This window comes from Oncorhynchus gorbuscha, linkage group LG23, assembly GCF_021184085.1.
Source record: "Oncorhynchus gorbuscha isolate QuinsamMale2020 ecotype Even-year linkage group LG23, OgorEven_v1.0, whole genome shotgun sequence".
Taxonomy (NCBI): Eukaryota; Metazoa; Chordata; class Actinopteri; order Salmoniformes; family Salmonidae; genus Oncorhynchus; species Oncorhynchus gorbuscha.
In genome coordinates, this window is record NC_060195.1 from 1,544,686 (window position 1) to 1,562,748 (window position 18,063).

At 46.3% G+C, this 18,063-nt stretch overlaps 2 protein-coding genes across 2 annotated transcripts in view; one reads left to right on the forward strand and one right to left on the reverse strand.

The window, feature by feature from the left end:
* Positions 1-12,903, reverse strand: part of LOC124011404 (cis-aconitate decarboxylase-like) — a 24,808-nt gene extending 11,905 nt beyond the window's left edge. The window contains exons 1-4 of the mRNA XM_046324742.1: positions 12,681-12,903; positions 7,440-7,497; positions 6,019-6,206; positions 5,518-5,610 (exon numbers count right to left, since the gene is read on the reverse strand). Coding sequence (XP_046180698.1) covers positions 5,518-5,610; positions 6,019-6,206; positions 7,440-7,497; positions 12,681-12,698 — 357 coding nt within the window. The 5' untranslated portion in view covers positions 12,699-12,903. The remainder of the gene's footprint in view (positions 1-5,517; positions 5,611-6,018; positions 6,207-7,439; positions 7,498-12,680) is intronic.
* The window catches only part of LOC124011403, a 16,397-nt gene continuing 11,121 nt past the window's right edge, over positions 12,788-18,063 (forward strand). Inside the window, exons 1-4 of the mRNA XM_046324741.1 lie at positions 12,788-12,986; positions 13,131-13,191; positions 14,762-14,939; positions 15,581-17,143. Coding sequence (XP_046180697.1) covers positions 14,783-14,939; positions 15,581-17,143 — 1,720 coding nt within the window. The 5' untranslated portion in view covers positions 12,788-12,986; positions 13,131-13,191; positions 14,762-14,782. The remainder of the gene's footprint in view (positions 12,987-13,130; positions 13,192-14,761; positions 14,940-15,580; positions 17,144-18,063) is intronic.

Sequence of the window (18,063 nt, forward strand, 5' to 3'; positions counted from 1 at the left end):
TCTGTCTGTCTCTAACACTCAGACAGAGCAGGGAAACCCTGGAGAGGTGTCTGTCTGTCTGTCTGTCTCTAACACTCAGACAGAGCAGGGAAACCCTGGAGAGGTGTCTGTCTGTCTGTCTGTCTCTAACACTCAGACAGAGCAGGGAAACCCTGGAGAGGTGTCTGTCTGTCTGTCTGTCTGTCTGTCTCTAACACTCAGACAGAGCAGGGAAACCCTGGAGAGGTGTCTGTCTGTCTGTCTGTCTGTAACACTCTGACAGAGCAGGGAAACCCTGGAAACCCTGTCTGTCTGTCTGTCTGTCTGTCTGTCTGTCTGTCTGTCTGTCTCTGTCTCTAACTCTGACAGAGCAGGGAAACCCTGGAGAGGTGTCTGTCTGTCTGTCTCTAACACTCTGACAGAGCAGGGAAACCCTGGAGAGGTGTCTGTCTGTCTGTCTCTAACACTCTGACAGAGCAGGGAAACCCTGGAGAGGTGTCTGTCTGTCTGTCTCTAACACTCTGACAGAGCAGGCAGGGAAACCCTGGAGAGGTGTCTGTCTGTCTGTCTCTAACACTCAGACAGAGCAGGAGCAAAAACCCTGGAGAGGTGTCTGTCTGTCTCTGTCTCTAACACTCAGACAGAGCAGGGAAACCCTGGAGAGGTGTCTGTCTGTCTGTCTGTCTGTCTCTAACACTCAGACAGAGCAGGGAAACCCTGGAGAGGTGTCTGTCTGTCTGTCTGTCTGTCTCTAACACTCAGACAGAGCAGGGAAACCCTGGAGAGGTGTCTGTCTGTCTGTCTGTCTGTCTGTCTGTCTCTAACACTCAGACAGAGCAGGGAAACCCTGGAGAGGTGTCTGTCTGTCTGTCTCTAACACTCAGACAGAGCAGGGAAACCCTGGAGAGGTGTCTGTCTGTCTGTCTGTCTGTCTGTCTGTCTGTCTGTCTGTCTGTCTGTCTGTCTGTCTGTCTGTCTGTCTGTCTGTCTGTCTGTCTGTCTGTCTGTCTGTCTGTCTGTCTGTCTGTCTGTCTGTCTGTCTGTCTGTCTGTCTGTCTGTCTGTCTGTCTGTCTGTCTCTAACACTCAGACAGAGCAGGGAAACCCTGGAGAGGTGTCTGTCTGTCTGTCTGTCTCTAACACTCAGACAGAGCAGGGAAACCCTGGAGAGGTGTCTGTCTGTCTGTCTCTAACACTCAGACAGAGCAGGGAAACCCTGGAGAGGTGTCTGTCTGTCTGTCTCTAACACTCAGACAGAGCAGGGAAACCCTGGAGAGGTGTCTGTCTGTCTGTCTGTCTGTCTCTAACACTCAGACAGAGCAGGGAAACCCTGGAGAGGTGTCTGTCTGTCTGTCTGTCTGTCTGTCTCTAACACTCAGACAGAGCAGGGAAACCCTGGAGAGGTGTCTGTCTGTCTGTCTGTCTCTAACACTCAGACAGAGCAGGGAAACCCTGGAGAGGTGTCTGTCTGTCTGTCTCTAACACTCAGACAGAGCAGGGAAACCCTGGAGAGGTGTCTGTCTGTCTCTAACACTCTGACAGAGCAGGGAAACCCTGGAGAGGTGTCTGTCTGTCTGTCTGTCTGTCTGTCTCTAACACTCAGACAGAGCAGGGAAACCCTGGAGAGGTGTCTGTCTGTCTGTCTGTCTCTAACACTCAGACAGAGCAGGGAAACCCTGGAGAGGTGTCTGTCTTTCTGTCTCTAACACTCAGACAGAGCAGGGAAACCCTGGAGAGGTGTCTGTCTGTCTGTCTGTCTCTAACACTCAGACAGAGCAGGGAAACCCTGGAGAGGTGTCTGTCTGTCTGTCTGTCTCTAACACTCAGACAGAGCAGGGAAACCCTGCTGTCTGTCTGTCTCTAACACTCAGACAGAGCAGGGAAACCCTGGAGAGGTGTCTGTCTGTCTGTCTCTAACACTCTGGAGAGGTGTCTGTCTGTCTGTCTCTAACACTCAGACAGAGCAGGGAAACCCTGGAGAGGTGTCTGTCTGTCTGTCTGTCTGTCTCTAACACTCAGACAGAGCAGGGAAACCCTGGAGAGGTGAGGTGAGGTGAGGTGAGGTGAGGTGAGGTGAGGTGAGGCCAGGGTTTTCATGGCTGGCTGCTGGGTGCATTATCACCATCCTCACCGTCTGGCTCAAGTACTGCCATGGCATTAGAGCACTGTACCCTTATGGTTAATGTTCAACCTGACCTATATCCTCATTGTTTCACATATTATCATTTATATTTTGTGTTAAAATGAAGAAAATTAGATGTGCCTCATTTGCGTAAGTGCATTCAGAAAGTATTCAGGCCCCTTGACCTTTTTCCACATTTTGTTACGTTACAGCCTTATTCTAAAATGGATTCAATTGTTTTTTCACTCTCATCAATCTACACACAATACCCCATAATGACATCCCAATACCCCATAATGACACCTCAATACCCCATAATGACATCCCAATACCCCATAATGACACCTCAATACCCCATAATGACATCACAATACCCCATAATGACATCACAATACCCCATAATGACATCACAATACCACATAATGACATCCCAATACCCCATAATGACACCTCAATACCCCATAATGACATCACAATACCCCATAATGACATCACAATACCACATAATGACATCACAATACCCCATAATGACACCTCAATACCCCATAATGACATCCCAATACCCCATAATGACACCTCAATACCCCATAATGACATCCCAATACCCCATAATGACACCTCAATACCCCATAATGACATCACAATACCCCATAATGACATCACAATACCCCATAATGACATCACAATACCCCATAATGACATCACAATACCCCATAATGACATTGCAATACCCCATATTGACATCACAATAGCCCATAATGACATCACAATACCCCATAATGACATCTCAATACCCCATAATGACATCGCGATACCCCATAATGACATCACAATAGCGCATAATGACATCACAACACCCCATATTGACAAAGCAAAAACAGGTGTTAGACAGAATGTATTTTTAAAATCCTGAAATATCACATTTACATAAGTATTCAGACCTTTTACTTAGTACTTTGTTGAAGAACCTCTGGAAGCGATTACAGCCTTGAGTCTTCTTGGGTATGACGCTACACCTGTATTTGGGGAGTTTCTCCCATTCCTCTCTGCATATTCTCTCAAGCTCTGTCAGGTTGGATGGGGAGCATCGCTGCACATCTATTTTCAGGTCTCTCCAGAGATGTTTGATTGGGTTCAAGTCCGGGCTCTTGCTGGTCCACTCAAGGACTTGTCCCAAAGCGATGTCTTGACTGTGTGATTAGGGTCATTGTCCTGTTGGAAGATGAACCATTTCCCCAGTCTGAGGTCTTGAGCAGGTTTTCATCACGGATTACATTTACATTTAAGTCATTTAGCAGACGCTCTTATCCAGAGCGACTTACAAATTGGTGCATTCACCAACTTCGCTCCCTTTATCTTTGCCTCGATCCTGACTAGTCTCCCAGTCTCTGCCGATGAAAAACATCCCCACAGCATGATGCTGCCACCACCATGCTTCACCGTGCTTCACAGGTTTCCTCCAGACGTGACATTCAGGCCAAATCTTGGTAAGCAGGCAACATCATATTTTTGATGTGCACAGATAGTCACTCGGTGGACATTCGATGTTCCCATTAAGTCATACATCATCAGATGGCAATAGGCTAGATCTGTTCCCCCCATGTAGCTACAGCTCAAACACAGAACAAATGGAATCTTACCTTGGAAGATGTTTGCTGTTTGGTGAAAACATTTTGAATCTCTGGGCTGGTGATCAATAACGGAAGGTCACAGGAAGACAAATAAGACATCCTCATGATCTGTGAAGTCCCGGCTTTCGGTGTATTACGTCTTATGTGTTTATTTCCTTTATGCTTCACAACGCTAACCGGAATGTAGGTAGCAGCCATCTTGAAATAGGGTCATCGGCCTCCAGTATTTATGCTGCAGTAGTTTATGTGTCGGGGGGCTAGGGTCAGTTTGTTTATCTGGAGTACTTCTCCTGTCCTATTCGGTGTCCTGTGTGAATCTAAGTGTGCGTTCTCTAATTCTCTCCTTCTCTCTTTATTTCTCTCTCTCGGAGGACCTGAGCCCTAGGACCATGCCCCAGGACTACCTGACATGATGACTCCTTGCTGTCCCCAGTCCACCTGGCCATGCTGCTGCTCCAGTTTCAACTGGCCTGGGCCCTAGGACCATGTCCCAGGACTACCTGACATGAGGACTCCTTGCTGTCCCCAGTCCACCTGGCCATGCTCCTGCTCCAGTTTCAACTGTTCTGCCTTACTATTATTCAACCATGCTGGTCATTTATGAACATTTGAACATCTTGGCCACGTTCTGTTATAATCTCCACCCGGCACAGCCAGAAGAGGACTGGCCACCCCACATATGCTCTCTCTAATTCTCTCTTTCTTTCTCTCTCTCGGAGGACCTGAGCCCTAGGACCGTGCCCCAGGACTACCTGACATGATGGCTCCTTGCTGTCTCCAGTCCACCTGACTGTGCTGCTGCTCCAGTTTCAACTGTTCTGCCTTATTATTATTTGACCATGCTGGTCATTTATGAACATTTTAACATCTTGGTCATGTTCTGTTATAATCTCTACCCGGCACAGCCAGAAGAGGACTGGCCACCCCACATAGCCCGGTTCCTCTCTAGGTTTCTTCCTAGGTTTTGGCCTTTCTAGGGAGTTTTTCCTAGCCACCGTGCTTTTACACCTGCATTGTTTGCTGTTTTTGGGTTTTAGGCTGGGTTTCTGTACAGCACTTTGAGATATCAGCTGATGTACGAAGGGCTATATAAATAAATTTGATTTGATTTGATTTGATCGGCTCATTCTGTTATTATAAATTCGTATGCCCATATAAGGTAGTAAGTCATACCAGATATTTGACGGCATTGATCAATAGCCAAGATACTCAGCTTTCCGCAGACACCCTGCTTCTGCAGAGAGGGGCTGCCGTTCTCATACCAGATTGAATTTAATAACAACATTCAAATACCACAAATTTGGGGACTTCACATTTAAGAGGTTTTAAGTGACAAGTGGATTTTTGCACCCCTCAAACACAGGAAATAGATGGCTGAAAATGACAGATCCTCCGGTGGGCGGCGCATGCTAGTATATCTACTCACAGTGTGTCTGTTCAGATCTAGTGTAAATATATCTACTCACTGTGTGTCTGTTCAGATCTAGTGTAAATATATCTACTCACTGTGTGTCTGTTCAGATCTAGTGTAAATATATCTACTCACAGTGTGTCTGTTCAGATCTAGTGTAAATATATCTACTCACAATGTGTCTGTTCAGATCTAGTGTAAATATATCTACTCAACATGTGTCTGTTCAGCTCGAGTGTAAATTTCTCTACTCAAAATGTGTCTGTTCAGATCTAGTGTAAATATATCTACTCAACATGTGTCTGTTCAGATCTATTGTAAATATATCTACTCAACATGTGTCTGTTCAGATCTAGTGTAAATATATCTACTCACAGCCACTCCGTTGACAAAGGCAGCCAGGGTTGGGGAGAGTCTGGTTCCTCTGCGTCCGTACACACTGCTGATGTCATCAGGACCATACATGTGCTGCAGAGACAGTAGGGGGGCGTTAGACAGACAGACAGACAGACAGACAGACAGACAGACAGACAGACAGACAGACAGACAGACAGACAGACAGACAGACAGACAGACAGACAGACAGACAGACAGACAGACAGACAGACAGACAGACAGACAGACAGACAGACAGACAGACAGACAGACAGACAGACAGACAGACAGACAGACAGACAGACAGACAGACAGAGGATAAACAGCAGGGGGGCGTTAGACAGACAGACAATCAGACAGGCAGACAGACAGAGGATAGACAGTAGGGGGGCGTTAGAGAGACAGACAGACAATCTGACAGGCAGACAGACAGACAGAGGATAGACAGTAACATTAAACATTCTAACCAATGGACAATAAAGTTGTCTTCTGTTCTCTCACCTGACAGTGTTGCAGGGCCAGCTGGAAGACATGTGTGGTGCTGCCCAGTAGTCCCACTCCGATGGAGTCAAGGACCATTCTCTTACTGCGGTGGAGCACAGTGGGGGTCAGCTGGTGGGGTTGGACACCCTGGATGAACCTGCCAAAACTGTCTGTCACACTGTCCTCTGAGGCTAGATGATCTACCACTGGAGGGGTGAAGGAGGAGGAGAGGAAGAGGAGAGGAGGATGAGAGGAGGAAGAGGAGGAGGAGGAGGAGGTGGATGAGGAGCAGGAGAGGGGAGGAGGAGAGGGGAGCAGGAGGAGGAGAGGAGAGGGGAGGAGGAGGAGGAGAGGAGAAGGAGGAGGAGGAGAGGAGGAGGAGGAGGACAGGGGAAGAGGAGGAGGAGCAGGAGAGGAGGAGGAGGGAGGAGGAGAGGAGGAGGAGGATATGGAGGAGGAGAAATAGAGGGGTTGAAGAGGAGAGGGGAGGAGGAGAGGAGGAGGAGAGGAGGAGGAGAGGAGGAGAGGAGAGGAGGAGGAGGAGGAGGGGTGGAGAGGATAGGAGAGGGGTTAAAGGAGGAGGGAGGAGGAGGAGGAGGAGGAGGAGGAGGAGGAGGAGGAGGAGGAGGAGGAGGAGGAGGAGGAGGAGGAGGAGAGAGACGAGGAAAGAAGTCAGGAATGTTTTAACCCGGTTCCAAGCTCAGTTTACTGATGTCTGAACTGAGACAAGAGGAGAGGTTGGTATAGAACCAACACAGCCTGTATCTAGGAAGGTCTATATAGCCTAGTTCTATGTTAGTATAGATCCGACCAACAGCCTCTATATATATATATACGTATACTTACTTATATACTTATTATTATTAGTATATACATACTGTCAGAAAAACACTGAGGACAGACGAAGCTTAATGTGTTAAATTGAGAGAGAGAGAGAGAGAGAGAGAGAGAGAGAGAGAGAGAGAGAGAGAGAGAGATCGAGAGATCGAGAGAGAGAGATCGAGAGATCGAGAGAGAGAGATTGAGAGAGAGATCGAGAGATCGAGAGAGAGAGAGAGAGAGAGAGAGAGAGAGAGAGAGAGAGAGAGAGAGAGAGAGAGAGAGAGAGAGAGAGAGAGAGAGAGAGAGAGAGAGGGTGAGGAGAGAGAGAGGAGAGAGAGAGATCGAGAGAGAGAGAGAGGAGAAAGGAGAGAGAGAGATCGAGAGAGAGATCGAGGTGAGAGAGAGAGAGAGAGAGAGAGAGAGAGAGAGAGAGAGAGAGAGAGAGGAGAGAGAGAGAGGGTGAGGAGAGAGGAGAGAGAGAGAGAGAGATCGAGAGAGAGAGAGAGGAGAGAGGAGAGAGAGATAGAGAGGAGAGAGAGAGAGAGAGAGAGAGAGAGAGAGAGAGAGAGAGAGAGGGAGGGAGAGAGAGATCGAGATCGAGCTGAGCTGTTACTGACCATCCAGGGCTGACTGGTGGAGTCGTCTCAGCGTAACAGACGCAGGTCTGAAGGATCTCTGAGAAACAGACAGAAAACAGCATAATATCAAACCACAGCTTACTGTTGCATATGAGTTACTGAATGACAGGTTCACAGTGTGAATCAAAACATGAAACATTGATGTAGACTCTCTTCCTTGGTTACTAAGGCACAATACTATGCCAGATACTGAGCCAGAGGGTAACAATACTCTGCCAGATACTGAGCCAGAGGGTAACAATACTCTGCCAGATACTGAGCCAGATGGTAACAATACTCTGCCAGATACTGAGCCAGAGGCTAACAATACTCTGCCAGATACTGAGCCAGAGGTTAACAATACTCTCCCAGATACTGAGCCAGAGGTTAACAATACTCTGCCAGATACTGAGCCAGAGGTTAACAATACTCTGCCAGATACTGAGCCAGAGGTTAACAATACTCTCCCAGATACTGAGCCAGAGGTTAACAATACTCTCCCAGATACTGAGCCAGAGGTTAACAATACTCTCCCAGATACTGAGCCAGAGGTTAACAATACTCTGCCAGATACTGAGCCAGAGGTTAACAATACTCTGCCAGATACTGAGCCAGAGGTTAACAATACTCTCCCAGATACTGAGCCAGAGGTTAACAATACTCTCCCAGATACTGAGCCAGAGGTTAACAATACTCTGCCAGATACTGAGCCAGAGGTTAACAATACTCTGCCAGATACTGAGCCAGAGGTTAACAATACTCTCCCAGATACTGAGCCAGAGGTTAACAATACTCTGCCAGATACTGAGCCAGAGGTTAACAATACTCTCCCAGATACTGAGCCAGAGGTTAACAATACTCTGCCAGATACTGAGCCAGAGGTTAACAATACTCTGCCAGATACTGAGCCAGAGGTTAACAATACTCTCCCAGATACTGAGCCAGAGGTTAACAATACTCTGCCAGATACTGAGCCAGAGGTTAACAATACTCTGCCAGATACTGAGCCAGAGGTTAACAATACTCTCCCAGATACTGAGCCAGAGGTTAACAATACTCTGCCAGATACTGAGCCAGAGGGTTACAATACTATGCCAGATACTGAGCCAGAGGTTAACAATACTCTGCCAGATACTGAGCCAGAGGGTTACAATACTATGCCAGATACTGAGCCAGATGGTAACAATACTGCCAGATACTGAGCCAGAGGGTAACAATACTCTGCCAGATACTGAGCCAGAGGGTTACAATATTCTGCCAGATACTGAGCCAGAGGGTAACAATACTCTGCCAGATACTGAGCCAGAGGGTTACAATACTCTGCCAGATACTGAGCCAGAGGTTAACAATACTCTCCCAGATACTGAACCAGAGGTTAACAATACTCTGCCAGATACTGAGCCAGAGGTTAACAATACTCTGCCAGATACTGAGCCAGAGGTTAACAATAATCTGCCAGATACTGAGCCAGAGGTTAACAATACTCTGCCAGATACTGGGCCAGAGGTTAACAATAGTCTCCCAGATACTGAGCCAGAGGTTAACAATACTCTGCCAGATACTGAGCCAGAGGTTAACAATACTCTGCCAGATACTGAGCCAGAAGTTAACAATACTCTCCCAGATACTGAGCCAGAGGTTAACAATACTCTCCCAGATACTGAGCCAGAGGTTAACAATACTCTGCCAGATACTGAGCCAGAGGTTAACAATACTCTCCCAGATACTGAGCCAGAGGTTAACAATACTCTCCCAGATACTGAGCCAGAGGTTAACAATACTCTGCCAGATACTGAGACAGAGATTAACAATACTCTCCCAGATACTGAGCCAGAGGTTAACAATACTCTGCCAGATACTGAGCCAGAGGTTAACAATACTCTGCCAGATACTGAGCCAGAGGTTAACAATACTCTCCCAGATACTGAGCCAGAGGTTAACAATACTCTGCCAGATACTGAGCCAGAGGTTAACAATACTTTCCCAGATACTGAGCCAGAGGTTAACAATACTCTGCCAGATACTGAGCCAGAGGTTAACAATACTCTGCCAGATACTGAGCCAGAGGTTAACAATGCTATGCCAGATACTGAGCCAGAGGGTTACAATACTCTGCCAGATACTGAGCAAGAGGGTTACAATACTATGCCAGATACTGAGCCAGAGGGTTACAATACTCTGCCAGATACTGAGCCAGAGGGTAACAATACTCTGCCAGATACTGAGCCAGAGGGTTACAATACTATGCCAGATACTGAGCCAGAGGGTTACAATACTATGCCAGATACTGAGCCAGAGGGTAACAATACTCTGCCAGATACTGAGCCAGAGGGTTACTATACTATGCCAGATACTGAGCCAGAGGGTTACAATACTATGCCAGATACTGAGCCAGAGGGTAACAATAATCTACCAGATACTGAGCCAGAAACATGGCAGCAGAGCAACATATCTTCAGGAAACATGGTATCAACACAACATGGTAGCAAAACAACATTGTAGCAGCACAACATCGCAGCAGCGCAACATGGTAGCAGCACAACATGGTAGCAAAACAACATGGCAACAGCACAACATGGTAGCAGCACAACATGGTAGCAAAACAACATGGCAACAGCACAACATGGTAGCAGCACAACATGGTAGCAGCACAACATGGTAGCAAAACAACATGGCAACAGCACAACATCGTAGCAGCGCAACATGGTAGCAGCACAACATGGTAGCAGCGCAACAGCGCAACAGCACAACATGGTAGCAGAGCAACATAGTAGCGACACAACATAGTAGCATCACCACATGTTAGCAAACACAACATGGTAGCACAACAACATGGAAGCAACACTACATGGTAGCAACACAACATAGTAGCATCACCACATGCTAGCAGCACAACATGGTAGCAGCACAACATGGAAGAAACACAACATGGCAGAAGCACAACATTGTAGCAGCACAACAGCACAACATGGTAGCAGAACAACAGCTCAACATGGTAGCAGAACAACAGCTCAACATGGTAGCAGAACAACAGCTCAACATGGTAGCAGCACAATATGGAAGCAACACAACATGGTAGCAACACAACATGGTAGCAGAACAACAGCACAACATGGTAGCAGAGCAACATGGTAGCAACACAACATGGAAGAAACACAACATGGTAGCAGCACAACATGTTAGCAGAGCAACATGGTAGCAACACAACTTGGAAGAAAAACAACATGGCAGAAGCACAACATGGTAGCAGAACAACAGCACAACATGGTAGCAGAACAACAGCACAACATGGTAGCAGAACAACAGCACAACATGGTAGCAGAACAACAGCTCAACATGGTAGCAGAACAACAGCTCAACATGGTAGAAGAACAATATGGAAGCAACACAACATGGTAGCAGCACAATATGGAAGCAACACAACATGGTAGCAACACAACATGGTAGCAGAACAATATGGAAGCAACACAACATGGTAGCAGCACAACATGGTAGCAACACAACATGGTAGCAGCACAACATGGAAGCAACACAACATGGTAGGAGCACAACAGAGTAGCAGCACAGCATGGTAGCAGCACAACATGGAAGCAACACAACATGGTAGCAGCACAACATGGTAGCAGCACAACATGGAAGCAACACAACATGGTAGCAGCACAACATGGAAGCAACACAACATAACATGGTAGCAGCACAACATGGTAGCAGCACAACATGGAAGCAACACAACATGGTAGCAGCACAACATGGTAGCAGCACAACATGTAAGCAACACAACATGGTAGCAGCGCAACATGGTAGAATTACAACATGGTATCAGCACAACATTGTACCAGCACAACAGCACAACATGGTAGCAGCACAACATGGCATCAGCAAAACATTGTACCAGTACAACAGCACAACATGGTAGCAGCACAACATTGTACCAGTACAACAGCACAACATGGTAGCAGCACAACAGCCAGACATGGTAGCAGAGCAACACGGTATCAGCAAAACATTGTAACAGCACAACATGGTAGCAGCACAACAGCCAGACATGGTAGCAGAGCAACATGGTATCAGCAAAACATTGTAACAGCACAACATGGTAGCAGCACAACAGCCAGACATGGTAGCAGAGCAACATGGTATCAGCAAAACATTGTAACAGCACAACATGGTAGCAGCACAACAGCCAGACATGGTAGCAGAGCAACATGGTATCAGCAAAACATTGTAACAGCACAACACGGTGGCAACACAACATAGTAGCAGCATAAAATGGTAGCAGCACAACATGGTTAAAGCTCAACATGCCACAGACAGGTTTCTAGGTCTCTAATCTCTAACCTCTACTAATGTACAGACAGGTTTATAGGTCTCTAACCTCTAACCTCTACTAATGTACTGACAGGTTTCTAGGTCTCTAACCTCTAACCTCTACTAATGTACAGACAGGTTTATAGGTCTCTAACCTCTAACCTCTACTAATGTACTGACAGGTTTCTAGGTCTCTAACCTCTAACCTCTACTAATGTACAGACAGGTTTCTAGGTCTCTAATCTCTAACCTCTACTAATGTACTGACAGGTTTATAAGTCTCTAACCTCTAACCTCTACTAATGTACTGACAGGTTTCTAGGTCTCTAACCTCTAACCTCTAGTAATGTACTGACAGGTTTCTAGGTCTCTAATCTCTAACCTCTAGTAATGTAGTGACAGGTTTCTAGGTCTCTAACCTCTAACCTCTACTAATGTACAGACAGTTTTCTAGTTATCTAACCTCTAACCTCTACTAATGTACATACAGGTTTCTAGGTCTCTAACCTCTAACCTCTACTAATGTACTGACAGGTTTCTAGGTCTCTAACCTCTAACCTCTACTAATGTACTGACAGGTTTCTAGGTCTCTAACCTCTAACCTCTACTAATGTACTGACAGGTTTCTAGGTCTCTAACCTCTAACCTCTACTAATGTACTGACAGGTTTCTAGGTCTCTAACCTCTTACCTCTACTAATGTACATACAGGTTTCTAGGTCTCTAACCTCTAACCTCTACTAATGTAGTGACAGGTTTATAGGTCTCTAACCTCTAACCTCTACTAATGTACATACAGGTTTCTAGGTCTCTAACACAATGAGGCAGTTGAAGAGAAAGAGACCTATACATTTCAAACTAAATAATTTAATATATGTCTCATATACTGTAGGTTATGCCTGGTGACCATATTGACTACATGACTGAGTCTTACCTGTACTTTGGAGAGCATGTCTGTCTGTCTGTCTGTTTTTGATCTCTTCTCTCTGTTTCTCCTCTCTCTTCTTTGTCGGCGTGGGATGGATGGATGGGTGGATGATGTAGCGTAGGTAGGGAGGATGCAGGTTGTCTCTCAGGTGAGCTCTGCCTGTCTTATATACTGCAGAACGGACAAAAGGTCTAAACTGATAGACAACAGGGAGAGGGGCAGGAACTTCCAAAACACCACCTCTACTCCAATCACAAGCTGAGATTTTTCCTCCTCCTCATCATCATCAGAAGGAAGTAATTGACTTCTTAGGTAAGGTATGATGTCACCACTCAAGGGTGGGACCAGGGGAACTCCAGAAACTCCTCCCACCCTGAAGACAGGATATTTCTGGTGATAAACATCAACATTCCTCCAGAGCATCAGATTAACAGCCTTTCTCTCTCTCCGTCCCAGCATCACCTCTTCTCTCTCTCAGCCTGACAATCATCATTATCACCATCTTGTCCACCGCCAGGTAAAAACTCTGTCTTACTTGTCACTGAATAATCTATCCATCTCTTCCCTCTGTAAATGCACTGTATAGGCTAGTTTCAGATCAAACAATATATTATATTAAAACATTCATGGCACGATTAGAAATAACATATATTTGATGTAAATATGAATGTTAAAGAAAGTTAAAAACAGCTTTTAGCACCGTGGAGAAGTTGTCTGACAAGTTAGCAGAGACTCAGTGGAGAAATGGTAAAATGGTGAGAGAGAGAGATGAGGACAGGAGAGCAGAGTGGAGAGTGGAGAGTAGAGAGTGAGAGCGAGTGTGAGTGAGAGAGAGTGAAAGTGAGCGAGTGAGAAAGAGAGAGTGAGAGAGTGAGAGAGGGAGAGAGAGAGAGAGAGAGAGTGAGAGGTCTGATATCAGTAGAAGACCTCTAGTAAACTAAAAACAGTCCTCAACTTAATAATATACTTGATGTTTGACAGTCTAGCAGATATACAGTATGACAGTCTAACAGATATACAGTATGACAGTCTAACAGATATACAGTATGCCAGTCTAACAGATATACAGTATGACAGTCTAACAGATATACAGTATGACAGTCTAACAGATATACAGTATGACAGTCTAACAGATATACAGTATGACAGTCTAACAGATATACAGTATGACAGTCTAACAGATATACAGTATGACAGTCTAACAGATATACAGTAATAATTCCTAAATGTTTTCTCATAATAAGTGTAGTTTGCTGTGTTCCATCTAGAGGGAGCTGTGATCTTTATGTTCACTGATACATAACATGAAGTATTGAGATAAATCTGGCCTGCTTCGTATCCAGGAAGTCTGTCAGACTAGGCCTGCTGAGATAGGATCAGTTAACATGAAGAATGTCTGTCTGTCTGTCTGTCTGTCTGTCTGTCTGTCTGTCTGTCTGTCTGTCTGTCTGTCTGTCTGTCTGTCTGTCTGTCTGTCTGTCTGTCTGTCTGTCTGTCTGTCTGTCTGTCTGTCTGTCTGTCTGTCTGTCTGTCTGTCTGTCTGTCTGTCTGTCTGTCTGTCTGTCTAGGATGTGTCATCTCTCCAGTCAACAAAACATTTATCCTTCATGATGGCCAGGCTCGGTGATATCATCAGCTCTCCAAATATATCTTCAGGTTTATTATCCAAAACACATTTATACCAGAAACACATTTATACTGTCCTTCCATTCCACAGGATATAGAAAAGAGCAAATATTAGGTTTAAGAGTATAGCTAGAGGAAGGCTTAGCTAGTCTCAGCCCTGGGTTGGAGGAGCGTGTTGACAGACAGACAAGCCAACCACTCCAGCTAGGCTGCATCCTAAATGACCCCCTCCTCCCTATATACTGTAGTGCACTACTTTTGACCAGGTTCCCCATAGGAGAGAGGGAGCCAAGGGGGGCTCAGTCTACAACCTTGGGGTTAAACATTAGACCTAAGGCTCGAATAAAAGCCTACTGAATAACGTCTATTTTCATCATTCAGCCGTCTCTCACTCTTTCTTCCTTTTCCAGTTGTCTCTCTCATGGTGACATGACATTAGGATCTTCTCTGTTGTTTTACAGCTGTAGCTAAACCACTGCGCCATGGCAACCTTGGATGGTTTTCCCGCCAGTTTCTATGGGGAGCCGGGGGTGTTGGGTATGTTGGCCAATGGGATCAGTGCGTTCCTGGTTCTACTGCAGAACTTCAACACAGCAAGAACCGGAGTATCTGCCGAGGGGGTGGAGAACATTCTGGCAGGTACGCTAATCAATCCATCATCACGATCGCTTTCACAATGACTAACCCTACTCTTTTCCCTGTTCACAATGACTAACCCTACTCTTTCCCTGTTCACAATGACTAACCCTACTCTTTTCCCTGTTCACAATGACTAACCCTACTCTTTTCCCTGTTCACAATGACTAACCCTACTCTTTCCCTGTTCACAATGACTAACCCTACTCTTTCCCTGTTCACAATGACTAACCCTACTCTTTTCCCTGTTCACAATGACTAACCCTACTCTTTTCCCTGTTCACAATGACTAACCCTACTCTTTTCCTTGTTCACAATGACTAACCCTACTCTTTTCCCTGTTCACAATGACTAACCCTACTCGTTTCCCTGTTCACAATGACTAACCCTACTCTTTTCCCTGTTCACAATGACTAACCCTACTCGTTTCCCTGTTCACAATGACTAACCCTACTCGTTTCCCTGTTCACAATGACAAACCCTACTCTTTTCCCTGTTCACAATGACAAACCCTACTCTTTTCCCTGTTCTTAATGTGTTGTGTTTCAGGTGTTGTCCAACATCATCGTGTTGTGTTTCAGGTGTTGTTCAACATCATCGTGTTGTGTTTCAGGTTTGTTCAACATCATTGTGTTGTGTTTCAGGTGTTCATCTCATCCTGATAGGTGGAGTGTGTCAGCTGATTGCCGGCCTCCTGTCGTTCCGTAAATACGACCACCTGAGTGGCACCGCCTTCATTGGCTATGCAGCTCTCTGGGGCAGCTATGGTGCCACACGCATCTTCCTGGGTGCATCCCAATCAATCACAACTAACCTGACCATGTCACATGACCTGATGAGTAACGCGACCCCGCTCACCGCCCTCACGACCAACCTATCTCTGTCGGCTGAACTCTGGAACAGCACCTCGCAGAGCCCTGATTGGCTGTCTCTCCTGCTCATCCCCCAGTCTGCCATCGCGGGATTGGTCCCCTACATCCTTCTATCCTTCCTATTGGCCTTCTGCTCTGCCACGGTAAACGTCATCATGCCCTTCGTGTTCGGTGCCATCACGCTTACCCTGCTGTTTGAGGCTGTGGCGGTGGGCGTGTCCTCGGCCTGGCCACTGGTCGTCTCTGGCATTCTAGAACTCCTCATCCTCCTTTTCGCCGTGTACGGCAGCGCCGCCCTGTTGGTGAAAGGTCTGGCGCAGCGCTATGTCCTCAAGGGGTTCGGCACGCCCCTGTTCAACGTGCTCCTGCTGGGGACCAACAGCCCTGCGGCCAGCGCCCAGAGCCTGGGACAGGAGAAGAAGAAGAACACCAAGTACGCTGAACCCCAGGCGCTCTTCTTCTTCTGTGACATGGTGTCTCCCTTCATCATGTTGTTCTACAGCTTTGGATACGTCACGTCCTTCTCCCTGGGTGCTGTGTGGGTCTCCATCATCTCTGCTGCTCAACTCCTCTCTAGCTACTACGCTCACCTGCGGCAAGATGGCTACCTGGTCACCAAGGCCGGCCTGCATGCCACCTACTGGCTTACCAAGGCGTGGGAGGAGTTTGTGTTGTCGGCTGTGATCGTGTCGGAGCCGGAGGGAGAGGTGTCTACTGGGAGACAGGCGATGGTTGGTGATTGGTTCTTCGTGGCGGTGGCGCTCCTCCTCCTAGTTGTCAGTCTGAGTAATGACACCCTGGAGGTTACCCATAATGCTCTGTTCCTGCTGCTGTCCATCTCCACGGTCCCCCAGATCCCCATCCAGGGGTACTATGTGTTCTTCGGGGTGTCCTGTTCCCTGTTTGCCTCCGCTTCGCTCTACGGGACATTTTGCCGCCTGATCAACTCCATCGCTGAGAAGAGTCTAATCCCGGTGGGTCCTCAGCCCATCTCCTCCGACCGTCTCCACTCCTTCCTGTCCTGCTTTCGCTCCCCGGGGAAACTCCAGGGGGCGCTGCCTTCATCATCATCAGCATCCTCCCCGACCAATCAGATCCCTGACGCTCTGTTCTACCTGACCAATGGCGTGGCCGCTCTCTCGGCGCTCCACGCGGCCTCATCCAGTCAGAGCGTGTCCTTCCTGCGACTGAGTGTTCCCTGGGTTCTGGTATCTGGAGCGGTGGTACAGGGGTTCGTCAGCAGGCTGCAGGTCAGAGGAGGACAGAGGTTTGGCTCCGTCATCCCATCCTTCTACCTGTCTGTCTGGGCCACCTGGACATGGTATCGCTTCGCAGGTATGTGGATGACTTCAAGCTAACACTAACCAATCCTAACTGGAGTTAACTTTTTGTATAAATAGGAAAAGCCCCATAAAGATTCAGACTACAGCCACCCAAGCCATAGAATGTTCTCTCTGCTACCGCACGGCAAGCAGTACCAATGTACCAAGTCTGCAACCAATAGGACCCTGAAACGCTTCTACCTCTTCTACCCTGTATATATAGCCATGTTATTATCTGGTACCCTGTATATATAGACATGTTATTACCTGATACCCTGTATATATAGCCATGATATTATCTGATACCCTGTATATATATCCATGTTATTACCTGATACCCTGTATATATAGCCATGATATTATCTGATACCCTGTATATATAGCCATGTTATTATCTGGTACCCTGTATATATAGCCATGTTATTATCTGATACCCTGTATATATATCCATGTTATTACCTGATACCCCGTATATATAGCCATGTTATTATCTGATACCCTGTATATATAGCCATGTTATTACCTGATACCCTGTATATATATCCATGTTATTACCTGATACCCCGTATATATAGCTATGTTATTATCTGATACCCTGTATATATAGCCATGATATTATCTGATACCCCGTATATACAGCCATGTTATTATCTGATACCCTGTATATATAGCCATGTTATTATCTGGTACCCTGTATATATATCCATGTTATTACCTGATACCCTGTATATATAGCCATGTTATTATCTGATACCCTGTATATATATCCATGTTATTACCTGATACCCTGTATATATAGACATGTTATTACCTGATACCCTGTATATATAGCCATGTTATTACCTGATACCCCTGTATATATATGTTATTATCCCCTGTATATATAGTTTATTATCTGATACCCTGATACCATGTTATTACTGATACCCTGTA